Consider the following 16574-nt stretch of genomic DNA (forward strand, 5'->3'; position numbering starts at 1 on the left):
GATGCTCGTCCCCTGACGAGGTGTCACTGAGGTGACAAGGACACACAATGAGGTGTCACTGAGGTGACAAGGACACACACCGAGGTGTCACTGTGGTGATACGGAGGTGTCACTGAGGTGACAAGGACACACACCGAGGTGTCCCCTTGGCGGTGCCACCCCGGTCACGCCGCCGTCCCCGCAGGGAAGGGATGCTCGTCCCCTGACGAGGTGTCACTGAGGTGACAAGGACACACTGAGGTGTCACTGTGGCGGTGACAAGGACACACACCGAGGTGTCACTGAGGTGACAAGGACACACAATGAGGTGTCACCGTGGAGGTGACAGTGACACACGGAGGTGTCCCCTTGGCGGTGCCACCCCCGTCACGCCGCCGTCCCCGCAGGGAAGGGATGCTCGTCCCCTGACGAGGTGTCACTTTGGCGGTGACAGGGACACACTGAGGTGTCACTGTGGTGACATGCACACACGGAGGTGTCACTGAGGTGACAGGGACACACGGAGGTGTCACTGAGGTCACACCGAGGTGTCACTGTGGCGGTGACAGTGACACACCGAGGTGTCCCCTTGGCGGTGCCACCCCCGTTCCCGTTCCTCCTGCAGGGAAGGGATGCTCGTCCCCTGACGAGGTGTCACTGTGGTGACACGGAGGTGACAGTGACACACCGAGGTGTCACTGAGGTGACACCAAGGTGTCCCCGCGGCGGTGCCACCCCCGTTCCCGTTCCTCCCGCAGGGAAGGGATGCTCGTCCCCTGACGAGGTGTCACTGTGGTGACCCGGAGGTGTCACTGAGGTGACAAGGACACACACGGAGGTGTCCCCGCGGCGGTGCCACCCCCGTCACGCCGCCGTCCCCGCAGGGAAGGGATGCTCGTCCCCTGACGAGGTGTCACTGTGGCGGTGACAGGGACACACTGAGGTGTCACTGTGGTCACACGGAGGTGTCCCCGCGGCGGTGACAGTGACACACCGAGGTGTCCCCTTGGCGGTGCCACCCCCGTTCCGTTCCCCCCGCAGGGAAGGGATGCTCGTCCCCTGACGAGGTGTCACTGAGGACACACCGAGGTGTCACTGTGGTGACAGTGACACACCGAGGTGTCCCCGCGGCGGTGACAGTGACACACGGAGGTGTCCCCTTGGCGGTGCCACCCCCGTTCCGTTCCCCCCGCAGGGAAGGGATGCTCGTCCCCTGACGCCGCCGCGGCCCCGCTGAGGATGACGGCGCTGCCCGAGCCCCGGCCCCGCTCCGGCTCCTCCCGCAGCCTGCCCGGCACCCTGGAGGCCACGGAGAGCGACCGGGATCCTCATTCCCGGGATCCTTCCCGGGATCATTCCCGGGATCCTCGGGATTCCCGGGATCCTCCTTCCCGGGAGGCGGAGGAGACGCGGATCCTCAAGGTTTGCTTCTACAGCAACAGCTTCAACCTGGGCAAGAACTTCAAGCTGGTCAAGTGCTCGGTGGCCACGGAGATACGGGTAGGCGGGAATTCTGGGTGGGGATTGGGGATTTGGGATGGGATTGGGGATTTGGGGTGGGATTGGGGATTTGGGGGTGGGGATTGGGAATTTGGGGGTGGGGATTGGTAATTTGGGCCGGGGATTGGGAATTCGGGATGGGAATTCCAGTTTGGGGGTGGGAATTGGAATTTGGGGTTGGGAATTTGGGGGTGGGAATTTGGGAATATGGGGGTGGGAATTGGAATTTGGGGGTGGGAATTTGGGAATTTGGGGATTTGGGGGTGGGAATTGGGAGTTTGGGACTGAGATTGGGAATTTGGGGGTGGGGATTGGGAATTTGGGCCTGGGATTGGGAATTCGGGATGGGAATTCCAATTTGGGGGTGGGAATTGGAATTTGGGGTTGGGAATTTGGGGGTGGGAATTTGGGAATATGGGGGTGGGAATTGGAATTTGGGGGTGGGAATTTGGGAATTTGGGGATTTGGGGGTGGGAATTGGGAGTTTGGGACTGAGATTGGGAATTTGGGGGTGGGGATTGGGAATTTGGGCCTGGGATTGGGAATTCGGGATGGGAATTCCAATTTGGGGGTGGGAATTGGAATTTGGGGTTGGGAATTTGGGGGTGGGAATTTGGGAATATGGGGGTGGGAATTGGAATTTGGGGGTGGGAATTTGGGAATTTGGGGATTTGGGGGTGGGAATTGGGAGTTTGGGACTGAGATTGGGAATTTGGGGGTGGGGATTGGGAATTTGGGCCTGGGATTGGGAATTCGGGATGGGAATTCCAATTTGGGGGTGGGAATTGGAATTTGGGGTTGGGAATTTGGGGGTGGGAATTTGGGAATATGGGGGTGGGAATTGGAATTTGGGGGTGGGAATTTGGGAATTTGGGGATTTGGGGGTGGGAATTGGGAGTTTGGGACTGAGATTGGGAATTTGGGGCTGGGAATTCAGGAATTCGGGGATTCGGGGATTTGGGGGTGGGAATTTGGGAATTTGGGGTTGGGAATTTGGGAATTCGGGGTTTCGGGGGTGGGAATTGGGAATTTGGGGGTGGGAATTTGGGAAATCGGGGCTGGGATTGGGAATTCGGGATGGGATTGGGAATTTGGGAATTCGGGAATTTGGGAAATCGGGGGTGGGAATGGGAATTCGGGATGGGAATTTGCGAATTTGCAAATTCGGGGATTCGGGGATTCCGGGGTGGGAATTGGGAATTCATGGGTGGGAATTGGGAATTTGGGGCTGGGATTGGGAATTCGGGATGGGAATTTGGGAATTCGGAATTTGGGGATTTGGGGGTGGGAATTGGGAATTTGGGGATGGGAATTAGGGAATATGGGCTGGGATTGGGAATTTGGGATGGGAATTGGGAATTTGGGATGGGAATTGGGAATATGGGGTTGGGATTGGGAATTTGGGGCAGAGATTGGGAATTCAGGGCAGAGATTGGGAGCTGGGATTGGGAATTCACGGTTGGGATTGGGAATTTGGGGTTGGGAATTTGGGGATGGGATTGGGAATTCTGGGGCAGGAACTCGGGGATTCGGGGATTCAGAGCTGGGAATTGGGAATTTGGGGGTGGGAATTTGGGAAATCGGGCCTGGGATTGGGAATATGGGACTGGGAACTGGGAATTCGGGGATTCGGGGATTCCGGGGTGGGAATTGGGAATTTGGGGATGGGGAATTCAGGAATTCGGGGATTCGGGGATTTGGGGGTGGGAATTAGAAATTTGGGGATGGGAATTGGGAATTTGGGATGGGAATTTGGGAATTTGGGGTTGGGAATTGGAATTTGGGGGTGGGAATTTGGGAATTTGGGGTTGGGAATTTGGGGGTGGGATTGGGAATTCGGGATGGGAATTTGGGAATTTGGGAATTTGGGGATTTGGGGGTGGGAATTGGGAGTTTGGGGCTGGGATTGGGAATTCGGGGCTGGGATTGGGAATTTGGGGGTGGGAATTGGGAATTCGGGGATTCGGGGATTCCGGGGTGGGAATTGGGAATTTGGGGGTGGGAATTTGGGAAATCGGGGGTGGGAATGGGAATTCGGGACTGGGATTGGGAATTCGGGATGGGATTGGGAATTTGGGAGTGGGAATTTGGGAAATCGGGGGTGGGAATGGGAATTCGGGATGGGAATTTGGGAATTCGCGAATTCGGGGATTCGGGGGTGGGAATTGGAATTTGGGGTTTGGAATCTGGGAATATGGGATGGGAATTTGGGAATTTGGGGATTTGGGGGTGGGAATTGGGAATTCAGGACTGGGATTGGGAATTCGGGATGGGATTGGGAATTTGGGGTTGGGAATTTGGGAATATGGGACGGGAATGGGAATTCGGGATGGGAATTTGGGAATTCGCGGATTCGGGGATTCGGGGGTGGGAATTGGAATTTGGGGTTTGGAATCTGGGAATATGGGATGGGAATTTGGGAATTTGGGAATTCGGGTATTTGGCGGTGGGAATTGGGAATTAGGGATGGGATTGGGAATATGGGATGGGAATTTGGGAATTTGAGAATTCGGGTATTTGGGGGTGGGAATTGGGAATTTGGGGCTGGGAATGGGAATTCGGGATGAGATTGGGAATTTGGGATGGGATTGGGAATTCGGGGCTGAGATTAGGAATTTGGGGCTGGGAATTGGGAATTTGGGACTGGGATTGGGAATTTGGGATGGGATTGGGAATTTGGGGGTGGGAATTGGGAATTCAGGGCTGGGATTAGAAATTCAGGGTTGGGATTGGGAATTCGGGACTGGGATTGGGAATGCAGGATGGGATTGGGAATTCGGGGTTGGGAATTGGGAATTCGGGGCTCGGATTGGGAATTTGGGACTGGGATTGGTTGGATCCGGCTCCTTACAGACGCGTTTCTGACGTGGTTGAGGAGCCCCCAAGGATCCAGGGAATCCTTGGAGCCTTTTCCAGAGGGAAAGGAGAGCTGGGATTTGGGCAAGGGCTGGAGGGGCAGGAGGCAGGGAATGGCTTCCAGTGGGAAAGGGGAGCTTGGGATTGTGGGATCTTGGGAAGGAATTCCCGGCTGGGCTGGAATTCCCAGAGAATCCCTGGATCCCTGGCAGTGCCCCAGGGTGGGTTTGGATCACCCTGGGATGGTGGGAAGTGTCCCTGGGATCATGGGATGGAAGGTCCATGGATCCCATCCCAAACCATTCCGGGATTCTGGGATCCAGGACACTCAGGATCCATCCCGAGGGATTTTTATGGGATTGGGGGATGGAAAAGGGAAGGGAGACCCTTCCTGGAGTCCCCAATTCCCAGGGAATTCCTTGGATCCTGAAATTCCTTCCCACAGAGGATCTGGGATGGGGATGGATCCAACCCAGGGGAGCTGGAGAGGGATTTGGGAAAAGGGCCTGGAATGGCAGCACAGGGAATGGCTCCCACCATGGCCAGAGGGTCGGGATTTTGGGATTTTGGGGGATTTTGGGATCTTGGGAAGGAATTCCCAGCTGGGCTGGGATTCCCAGAGGATCCCTGGGAACATCCAAGGAAAGGTTGGGATCACCCCGGCACAGTGGGGCTGGACCTGGACGTGATCTCGGCTCCTTTCCCACACAAACCGTTCCGCAATCCCGCGGAATCCCCGCTCACCAGATCCAAACTCTTTCCCCCCAGGATCTGATCCCATGGGATCCCCACTCACCAGATCCAAACTCTTTTCCCCCAAGAGTTGATCCCTGTTTTTTTTCCTGGAAGGTGATCCCTCAGGATCCCCACTCGCTAGACCCCTGGGGGTTTTCCCCCAGGAGTTGATCCCTATTTTTTTCCCTCCAGGAGCGGATCCCATGGGATCCCCACTCACCAGATCCCTGTTTTTCCTCCCCAGGAGTTGATCCCTCGGGATCCCCACTCACCAGATCCAAACTCTTTATCCCCAGGAGTTGATCCCTCTTTTCTTCCCCCAGGAGTTGATTCCCACGGGATCCCCCCTCACCAGATCCCGGGGGGGGGTTCCCCCCAGGGGTTGATCCCTCTTTTTCCCCCCAAGGAGCTGATACTGTGGGATCCCCACGCACCAGATCCCTCTCTTTTTTCCCCCCAAGAGGTGATCCTGGGTTTTTTTCCCCAGGAGTTGACCCCTCGGGGTCCCTACTCACCAGATCCAAACTCTTTCCCCCAGGATTTGATCCCTCAGGATCCCCACTCACCAGATCCAAACTCTTTTCTTCCCCCGGCAGTTGATCCCCACAGGATCCCCCCTCACCAGATCCCTGGGTTTATTTTCCCCCAGGAGTTGATCCCTTGGGATCCCCCCTCACCAGGTCCCTGGGGTTTTTCCCCCCAGGAGTTGATCCCTCGGGATCCCCATTCACCCGATCCCTGTTTCCCCCCCCCCCCGGGAGTTGATCCCTCAGGATCCCCACTCACCAGATCTGAACTCTTTTTCCTCCAGGAGTTGATTAATCTTTTTTCCCCCTGGCAGTTGATCCCCACAGGATCCCCCCTCACCAGATCCCTGGGGTTTTTCCCCCAGCAGTTGATCCCCATGGATCCCCCCTAACCAGATCCCTGGGGGTTTTCTCCCCAGGAGTTGATCCCTCAGGATCCCCACTCACCAGATCCCAACTTCTTCCCCCCCAGGACTTGATCCCTCTTTTCTTCCCCCGGCAGTTGATTCCCACGGGATCCCCACTCACCAGATCCCTGGGGCTTTTTCCCAAAGGAGCTGATCCCACAGGATCCCCCCTCACCAGATCCCTGGGGTTTTCCCCCCAGGAGCTGATCCCTCGGGATCCCCCCTCACCAGATCCCTGGGGTTTTCCCCCCAGGAGCTGATCCCTCGGGATCCCCACTCACCAGATCCAAACTCTTTCCCCCCAGGAGCTGATCCCTCAGGATCCCCACTCACCAGATCCCTGGGGTTTTCCCCCCAGGAGCTGATCCCTCAGGATCCCCACTCACCAGATCTGAACTCTTTTTCCTCCAGGAGTTGATCCCTCTTTTTTCCCCCTGGCAGTTGATTCCCACGGGATCCCCACCTCACCAGATCCCTGGGAGTTTTCCCCCAGGAATTGATCTCTCGGGATCCCCACTCACCAGATCCCTGGTTTTTTTTCCCCTGGGAGTTGATCCCTCAGGATCCCCACTCACCAGATCCAAACTATTTCCCCCCAGGAGCTGATCCCTCAGGATCCCTACTCACCAGATCCGAATTCTTTCCCCCCCAGGAGTTGATCCTTTGGGATCCCCACTCACCAGATCCAAACTCTTTCCTCCCAGGAGCTGATCCCTCAGGATCCCCCCTCACCAGATCCCTGGGGGTTTTGCCCCCAGGAGTTGATCCCTCGGGATCCCCACTCACCAGATCCGAACTCTTTCCCCCCAGGAGCTGATCCCTCAGGATCCTCAGTCACTAGATCCCTGTTTTTCCTCCCCAGGAGCTGATCCCTCAGGATCCCCACTCACCAGATCCCTGGGTTTATTTCCCCCCAGCAGTTGATCCCTCGGGATCCCCACTCACCAGATCCCTGGGGTTTTCCCCCTAGGAGCTGATCCTTCAGGATCCCCACTCACCAGATCTGAACTCTTTTTCCCCCCAGGAGTTGATCCCTCTTTTCTTCCCCAGCAGTTGATTCCCATGGGATCCCCACTCACCAGATCCCTGGGGTTTTCTCCTCAGGATCTGATCTCTCGGGATCCTCCCTCACCAGATCTGAACTCTTTCCCCCCAGGATTTGATCCCTCAGGATTCCCATTCACCAGATCCCTGGTGTTTTTTTCCCCCAGGAGTTGATCTCTCGGGATCCCACTCACCAGATCCCTGGGGTTTTTTCCTCCAGGAGTTGATCTCTCAGGATCCCACTCACCAGATCTGAACTCTTTCCCCCTTGGGAGTTGATCCCTCGGGATCCTCCCTCACCAGATCCCTGCGTTTATTTCCCCCCAGCAGTTGATCCCTCGGGATCCCCCCTCACCAGATCCCCGTTCATTCCCCCCCTCCCCCACAGGAGGTGATCCGCTCCATCCTGCTCAGCGGCCGGATCGGGCCGGACGTCCGTCTGTCCGAGTGCTACGGCCTGCGCCTCAAGCACGTCAAATCCGAGGAGATCCACTGGCTCCACCCCCTGCTGACCGTGGGCGAGGTCCAGGACAAGTACGAGTGCCTCCACCTGGAAGCCGAGTGGAGGTGGGACCCCGCTGGCCTTGTCCCCTTTTGTCCCCTCCCAGAATTCCCAAGCATTCCCAGGAATTCCCGGGAATTCCTGGCAACGGCCGCCTCACGGATTTTTTGGGGTTTTTTGGGGTTTTTTGGGGTTTTTTGGGGTTTTTTTTCCGCCCAGGTACGACCTCCAGATCCGGTACCTGCCCGAGGATTTCATGGAGAGCTTCCAGGAGGACAGGACCACGCTGCTGTACTTCTACCAGCAGGTCAGGGATGAGCCCGGGAATTCCCGGGATTCCCGGAATTCCCGAGGGGGTTTTGTGTCGCCTTGGGGTGGCGGGGGGTGGCGCTGGCCTGCGGGTGGGAATGGACGGTGGGGACAGCCAGGGATGGCCAGGGACAGCCAGGGACAGCCAGGGACAGCCAGGGACAGCCAGGGACATTCAGGGACATCCCAGAATGTCCAGGGGCATCCAGGGATGTCCAGGGACAGCCAGGAATGTCCAGGGACATTCAGGGACATCCGGGGACAGCCAGGAATGTCCAGGGACAGCCAGGGACATCCAGGGACGCCCAAGGACATCAAGGGAGATCCAGGGAGATCCAGGGACATCCAGGGTTTTCAGGGACATCCAGGGACATTCAGGGACATCCCAGAATGTCCAGGGGCATCCAGGGATGTTCTGGGACATCCAGGGACATTCAGGGATGTCCAGGGACATTCAGGGACATCTAGGGACATCCAGGCATGTTCAGGGACAGCCAGGGATATCTTGGGGCATCCAGGGACATCCAGGCACATCCAGGGAGATCAAGGGACGTTCAGGGATGTCCAGGGATGTTCAGGGACATCCAAGGACATCCAGGGACATCCAGGGAGATCAAGGGACATCAAGGGACGTTCAGGGATATCCAGGGATGTTCAGGGACATCCAGGGACATTCAGGGATGTTCAGGGATGTCCAGGGACAGTCAGGGACGTCCAGGGACATTCAGGGACAGCCAGGAATGTCCAGGGACAGCCAGGGACATCAAGGGACGTTCAGGGACATTTAGGGACTTCAAGGGACGTTCAGGGACATTCAGGGACATTCAGGGACGTTAAGGGACAGCCAGGGACGTTCAGGGACATCCAGGGATGTCCAGGGACAGCCAGGGACAGCCAGGGAAATCCAGGGACATCCAGGGACATTCAGGGACAGTCAGGAATGTCCAGGGACATCCAGGGACATTCAGAAGCATCCAGGGACGTTCAGGGACAGCCAGGGACGTCAAGGGATGTCCAAGGACATTCAGGGACATCGAGGGACGTTCAGGGATGTCCAGAGATGTCCAGGGACATCCAGGGACATTCAGGGATGTCCAGGGACAGCCAGGAATGTCCAGGGACATTTAGGGACATCAAGGGACGTTCAGGGATGTCCAGGGACATTCAGGGACATCCAGGGACAGCCAGGGAGATCAAGGGATGTTCAGGGACATCCAGGGACATCCAGGAACATCTAGGGACAGCCAGGGACGTTCAGGGGTGTCCAGGGACATTCAGGGACATCCAGGGACAGCCAGGAATGTCCAGGGACAGCCAGGGAGGTTCAGGGACATCGAGGGATGTCCAGGGACATTCAGGGACATCCAGGAACATTCAGAGATGTCCAGGGACACCCAGGGACAGCCAGGGACGTTCAGGGATGTCCAGGGACGTCCGAGGACATCCAAAGACATTCAGGGACGTTCAGGGACACCCAGGGACATCAAGGGATGTTCAGGGACATTCAGGGATGTACAGGGACATTCAGGGACATCCAGGGATAATCAGGGACGTTCAGGGACATTCAGGGATGGGGGACGGTGTGGGCAGTGCCACCATCCCTGTCCCCATCCCTGTCCCCATCCCTGTCACCACCCCTGTCCCCATCCCTGTTCCCATCTCTGTCACCATCCCTGTCACCATCCCTGTCACCATCTCTGCCATAATTCCCTGTCACTGTCCCCTGCCACCAATCCCTGTCACTGTCCCCTGCCATTGTCCCCTGTCATTGTCCCCTGTCATTGTCCCCTGTCCCCATCCCTGTCCCCATCCCTGTTACCAACCCCTGTCACCAATCCCTGTCACTGTCCCCTGCCATTGTCCCTTGCCATTGTCCCCTACCATAGTCCCCTGTCACTGTCCCCTGCCATTGTCCCCTGTCCCCATCCCTGTTACCAACCCCTGCCACCAAGCCCTGTCACCATCCCCTGTCACTGTCCCCTGCCATTGTCCCCTGTCCCCATCCCTGTCCCCATCCCTGCTGCCACCATCCCTGTCACCATCCTTGTCATCATCCCTGTCACCATCCCCTGTCCCTATTCCTGTCACCATCCCTGCCACCATCCCCGTCACCATCCCTGCCACTGTCACCATCCCCTGCCACCATCCCTGTCACCATTCCGTGTCCCCTGCTGTCCTCCTGCTGTCCCTCTGGTGTCCCCACGGTGACGCGCTGTCCCTGCTGTCCCCTCTGTCCCCTCCTGTCCCTGGGTGTCCCCGCTGTCCCCGTGGTGACACACTGTCCCTGGGTGTCCCTGGGTGTCCCCAGTGTCCCTGCTGTCCCTGGGTGTCCCCAGTCTCCCCATTGTCCCCACAGTGACACACTGTCCCTGGGTGTCCCTGGGTGTCCCCCACTGTCCCCTGCTGTCCCCGCTGTCCCCGCGGTGACGCACTGTCCCCAGGTGTCCCTGGGTGTCCCGCTGTCCCCGCTGTCCCCACTGTCCCCGCGGTGACGCACTGTCCCCGGGTGTCCCTGGGTGTCCCCACTGTCCCCGCTGTCCCCACTGTCCTTGGGTGTCCCCACTGTCCCCACTGTCCCCGCTGTCCCCATTGTCCCCGCTGTCCCCACGGTGACGCGCTGTCCCTGGGTGTCCCCGGGTGTCCCCACTGTCCCCTCCTGTCCCTGGGTGTCCCCACTGTCCCCTGCTGTCCCTGCTGTCCCCTCTGGTGTCCCCACAGTGACGTGCTGTCCCTGGGTGTCCCTGGGTGTCCCTGGGTGTCCCCACTGTCCCCTGCTGTCCCCGCTGTCCCCTGTGTCCCCGCGGTGACGTGCTGTCCCTGGGTGTCCCTGGGTGTCCCTGGGTGTCCCTGGGTGTCCCCGGGTGTCCCCACTGTCCCCGCTGTCCCCGCTGTCCCCTCTGTCCCCGGGTGTCCCCACTGTCCCCACTGTCCCCGCTGTCCCCTCTGTCCCCGCTGTCCCCACGGTCCCCGCTGTCCCTGGGTGTCCCTGGGTGTCCCCCCTGTCCCTGCTGTCCCCCCTGTCCCCTGCTGTCCCCTCTGTCCCCTCCGGTGTCCCCTCGGTGACGCGCTGTCCCCCAGCTCCGCAGTGAGTACATGCAGAGCTACGCCAGCAAGGTCAGCGAGGGGATGGCGCTGCAGCTGGGCTGCCTCGAGCTCAGGTATGTCACCTGTGTCACCTGTGTCCCTTTGTGTCCCCTGTGTCCCCTCCTGTCCCCTCCTGTCCCCTCCTGTCCCCTCCTGTCCCCTGTCCCTTGTGCCTTTGTGTCTTTGTGTCCCCTTGTGTCCCTGGCGCTGCAGCTGGGCTGCCTCGAGCTCAGGTAGGGCTGGCACCTGTGTCCCCTGGTGTCCCCTGTGTCCCCTCCTGTCCCCTCCTCTCCCCTGGTGCCCCCTGGTGTCCCCTGTCCCTTGTGTCTCTGTGTCACTTTGTCCCTGTCACCCTTGTGTCCCTGGCGCTGCAGCTGGGCTGCCTCGAGCTCAGGTATGGCTGTCACCTGATGTCCCCTGTGTCCCCTCCTGTCCCCTGGTGTCCCCTCGGGTCCCCTGGTCTCCCCCTGTGTCCCCCTGGTGTCCCCTGTCCCCTGTCCCTTGTGTCTCTGTGTCACTTTGTCCCCTTGTGTCCCTGGCGCTGCAGCTGGGCTGCCTCGAGCTCAGGTATGGCTGTCACCTGTGTCACCTGTGTCTCCTGTGTCCCCTCCTGTCCCCTGGTGTCCCCTGGTGTCCCCTGTCCCCTGTCCCTTGTGTCACTTTGTCCCCTTGTCCCCTTGTGTCCCTGGCGCTGCAGCTGGGCTGCCTCGAGCTCAGGTACGGCTGTCACCTGTGTCCCTTTGTGTCCCCTGGTGTCCCCTGGTGTCCCCTGGTGTCCCCTGGTGTCCCCTGTCCCTTGTGTCTCTGTGTCACTTTGTCCCCTTGTCCCCTTGTGTCCCTGGCGCTGCAGCTGGGCTGCCTCGAGCTCAGGTATGTCACCTGATGTCCCCTGGTGTCCCCTCCTGTCCCCTGGCCCTGTGTCCCTGTGTCTTTGTGTCCTTCTGTCCATGGGTCTTTGTGTCTCTTTGTTGTTTTGTCCCTGTGTCCCTGTGTGTCCCCTTCTGTCCCCCTGTGTCCCTTGGTGTCCCCTCATGTTCCTTGGTGTCCCCTAGTGTCCCCCTGTGTCCCCTCGTGTTCCTTAGTGTCCCCCTGTGTCCCCCTGTGTCCCCTGGTGTCCCCTTCTGTCCCCTGGTGTCCCCTTCTGTCCCCTGGTGTCACCTCGTGTCCCTGTGTGTCCCCTGCTGTCCCCTGCTGTCCCCTGGTGTCCCCCTGTGTCCCCTTGTCCCCTGCTGTCCCCTAGCCCTTGTGTCTTTGTGTCTCTGTGTCGTTTTGTCCCTGTGTCACCTTGTCCCCATGAGTCCCTCTTGTGTCCCTGCGTCCCTCCTGTGTCCCTGTGTCCCTCTTGTGTCCCTGTGTCCCTCTTGTGTCCCTGTGTCCCTGTGTCCCCTTGTCCCCATGAGTCCCTCTTGTGTCCCTGCGTCCCTCTTGTGTCCCCGTGTCCCTCTTGTGTCCCTGTGTCCCTCTGTCCCTGCGCCCCTCTTGTGTCCCTGTGTCCCTTGTCCCCATGTCCCCCTGTGTCCCTGTGTCCCGTTGTCCCTGTGTGTCCCTCTGTCCCCATGTGTCCCTGTGTCGCTCTTGTGTCCCTGTGTCCCATTGTCCTTCTGTCCCCTTGTCCCCATGTGTCCCTGTGTCCCTGTGTCCTTGTGTCCCTGTGTCCCCTTATCCCCGTCTCCCCTGTCCTTGTGTCCTTTGTCCCCATGTCCTGTGTCCCTGTGTCCCCTCGTCCCCTCGTCCCCATGTCCTGTGTCCCTGTGTCCCCTTGTCCTCTCGTCCCCTCGTCCCCATGTCGCCTGAACCTCTGTCCCTTGTCCCCATGTCCCCCTGTGTCCCTCTGTCCTTCTGTCCTTGTTGGGATGGGGAGGGAAGTTCCAACTCTATTGGGGGTGGCAGGAGGACATGGGGACATGGGGACATGGGGGGACATGGGGACATGGAGGGACATGGGGGGACATGGGGGGACATGGGGACATGGGGACATGGGGACATGGAGGGACATGGGGACATGGGGACATGGGGGGACATGGGGGGACATGGGGGGACATGGGGACATGGGGACATGGGGACATGGAGGGACATGGGGACATGGGGGGGACATGGGGGGACATGGGGGGACATGGGGACATGGGGACATGGGGGGACATGGGGACATGGGGACATGGAGGGACATGGGGGGACATGGGGACATGGGGACATGGAGGGACATGGGGACATGGGGGACATGGGGACATGGAGGGACATGGGGGGACATGGGGACATGGGGACATGGAGGGACATGGGGACATGGGGACATGGGGACATGGAGGGACATGGGGACATGGGGACATGGGGACATGGGGACACAGGGACATGGGGACATGGGGACATGGAGGGACATGGGGGGACATGGGGACATGGGGACATGGGGACACAGGGACATGGAGGGACATGGAGGGACATGGGGACATGGGGGACAGGGCCACATGGGCCCTGATGGCGGTGTCACGGGCCAGTGTCCCCATGTCCCCATGTCCCCATGTCCCCTGTCCCCTCAGGCGGTTCTACAAGGACATGGGGACATGTAGGGACATGGGGACATGTAGGGACATGGGGACAGGGTGACACAGGCCCTGGTGGCATTGTCACTGGCCAGTGTCCCCATGTCCCCATGTCCCCTGTCCCCATGTCCCCATGTCCCCATGTCCCCTGTCCCCTGTCCCCTCAGGCGGTTCTACAAGGACATGGGGACATGGTGGCGGTGTCACAGGCCGGTGTCCCCATGTCCCCATGTCCCCATGTCCCCATGTCCCCCTGTCCCCCTGTCCCCATGTCCCCCTGTCCCCTGTCCCCTCAGGCGGTTCTACAAGGACATGGGGACAGGGGGGACAGGGACACACGTGCCCTGGTGGCAGTGTGACTGGCCGGTGTCCCCATGTCCCCATGTCCCCATGTCCCCAATGTCCCCTCAGGCGGTTCTACAAGGACATGGGGACACAGGGACAGGGACAGGGGGCCCAGGTGGCCCTGGTGTCATTGTCACTGGCCGGTGTCCCCCTGTCCCCTCAGGCGGTTCTACAAGGACATGGGGACATGGTGGCAGTGTCACTGGCCGGTGTCCCCGTGTCCCTGTGTCCCCATGTCCCCGTGTCCCCATGTCCCCATGTCCCCAAGTCCCCAATGTCCCCTCAGGCGGTTCTACAAGGACAGGGGGACAGGGGGTCGTGTGGCCCTGGTGGCATTGTCACTGGCCGGTGTCCCCATGTCCCCTGTCCCCTCAGGCGGTTCTACAAGGACATGGGGACATGGTGGCAGTGTCACTGGCCGGTGTCCCCGTGTCCCCGTGTCCCCATGTCCCCATGTCCCCATGTCCCCATGTCCCCATGTCCCCTGTCCCCAATGTCCCCGTGTCCCCATGTCCCCATGTCCCCATGTCCCCTGTCCCCTCAGGCGGTTCTACAAGGACATGGGGACATGGTGGCAGTGTCACTGGCCGGTGTCCCCGTGTCCCCATGTCCCCATGTCCCCATGTCCCCTGTCCCCTCAGGCGGTTCTACAAGGACATGGGGACATGGTGGCAGTGTCACTGGCCGGTGTCCCCGTGTCCCCATGTCCCCATGTCCCCTGTCCCCTGTCCCCTCAGGCGGTTCTACAAGGACATGGGGACATGGTGGCAGTGTCACTGGCCGGTGTCCCTGTGTCCCCATGTCCCCATGTCCCCATGTCCCCATGTCCCCGTGTCCCCGTGTCCCCATGTCCCCATGTCCCCATGTCCCCTGTCCCCTCAGGCGGTTCTACAAGGACATGGGGACATGGTGGCAGTGTCACTGGCCGGTGTCCCCGTGTCCCCATGTCCCTCCATGTCCCCATGTCCCCATGTCCCTCCATGTCCCCATGTCCCCATGTCCCCATGTCCCCAGTGTCCCCTCAGGCGGTTCTACAAGGACATGGGGACATGGTGGCGGTGTCACAGGCCGGTGTCCCCGTGTCCCCATGTCCCTCCATGTCCCCATGTCCCATGTCCCCAATGTCCCCTCAGGCGGTTCTACAAGGACATGGGGACATGGTGGCAGTGTCACTGGCCGGTGTCCCCATGTCCCCATGTCCCCATGTCCCCATGTCCCCATGTCCCCGTGTCCCCGTGTCCCCATGTCCCCGTGTCCCCAATGTCCCCATGTCCCTCCATGTCCCCATGTCCCCTGTCCCCCTGTCCCCTCAGGCGGTTCTACAAGGACATGGGGACATGGTGGCAGTGTCACTGGCCGGTGTCCCCATGTCCCCATGTCCCCATGTCCCCATGTCCCCTGTCCCCTCAGGCGGTTCTACAAGGACATGGGGACATGGTGGCAGTGTCACTGGCCGGTGTCCCCATGTCCCCTGTCCCCTGTCCCCTCAGGCGGTTCTACAAGGACATGGGGACATGGTGGCAGTGTCACTGGCCGGTGTCCCCATGTCCCCATGTCCCCATGTCCCCATGTCCCCAATGTCCCCTCAGGCGGTTCTACAAGGACATGGGGACACAGGGACAGGGGACAGGGGGCCCTGGTGGCCCTGGTGTCATTGTCACTGGCCGATGTCCCCTGTCCCCTCAGGCGGTTCTACAAGGACATGGGGACATGGTGGCGGTGTCACAGGCCGGTGTCCCCATGTCCCCATGTCCCCATGTCCCCGTGTCCCCATGTCCCCTGTCCCCATGTCCCCGTGTCCCCATGTCCCCAATGTCCCCATGTCCCCAATGTCCCCTCAGGCGGTTCTACAAGGACATGGGGACATGGTGGCGGTGTCACTGGCCGGTGTCCCCATGTCCCCATGTCCCCATGTCCCCATGTCCCCGTGTCCCCATGTCCCAGTGTCCCCATGTCCCGATGTCCCCATGTCCCCATGTCCCCATGTCCCCAATGTCCCCTCAGGCGGTTCTACAAGGACATGGGGACAGGGGGACATGGGGACAGGGGGCCCTGGTGGCCCTGGTGTCATTGTCACTGGCCGGTGTCCCCATGTCCCGATGTCCCCGTGTCCCCATGTCCCCTGTCCCCAATGTCCCCTGTCCCCTCAGGCGGTTCTACAAGGACATGGGGACATGGGGACATGGCGGCAGTGTGACTGGCCGGTGTCCCCATGTCCCCATGTCCCCAATGTCCCCTCAGGCGGTTCTACAAGGACATGGGGACATGGTGGCGGTGTCACTGGCCGGTGTCCCCATGTCCCCACTGTCCCCTGTCCCCTCAGGCGGTTCTACAAGGACATGCCCCAGAACGCGCTGGACAAGAAATCCAACTTCGAGTTCCTGGAGTGAGTGCGGCCCCGGGGGCCTTCCTCACCCTCCTCTGCCTCATCTTCATCCTCATCATCTTCATCTTCAGCATCTTCATCATCCTCAACATCTTCATCGTCCTCATCCTCATCATCCTCCTCATCCTCAACATCTTCATCATCCTTCTCATCTTCATCCTCATCATCCTCCTCATCTTCATCATCCTCAACATCTTCATCATCTTCTTCATCCTCATCATCCTCCTCATCTACATCATCTTCATCTTCATCATCCACCTCATCTTCATCATCCTCCTGCAGCTCCTCATCCTCACCCTCCTCACCCTCCTCATCCTCATCTTCCTCCTCATCTACATCATCTTCATCATCTTCATCATCTTCATT

At 59.7% G+C, this 16574-nt stretch overlaps 1 protein-coding gene across 1 annotated transcript in view; it reads left to right on the top strand.

Annotated features, from left to right (window-relative positions):
- Positions 1-1218: 1218 nt before the first annotated feature.
- The window catches only part of PTK2B (protein tyrosine kinase 2 beta), a gene marked incomplete at both ends in the record, with an annotated part of 81141 nt that continues 65785 nt past the window's right edge, over positions 1219-16574 (top strand). The window contains 5 exons of the mRNA XM_084201649.1: positions 1219-1479; positions 7437-7615; positions 7770-7857; positions 10938-11017; positions 16146-16208. Coding sequence (XP_084057775.1) covers positions 1219-1479; positions 7437-7615; positions 7770-7857; positions 10938-11017; positions 16146-16208 — 671 coding nt within the window. The remainder of the gene's footprint in view (positions 1480-7436; positions 7616-7769; positions 7858-10937; positions 11018-16145; positions 16209-16574) is intronic.

Source organism: Fringilla coelebs (genome assembly GCF_963513975.1).
Source record: "Fringilla coelebs genome assembly, chromosome: 3".
Lineage (NCBI taxonomy): Eukaryota > Metazoa > Chordata > Aves > Passeriformes > Fringillidae > Fringilla > Fringilla coelebs.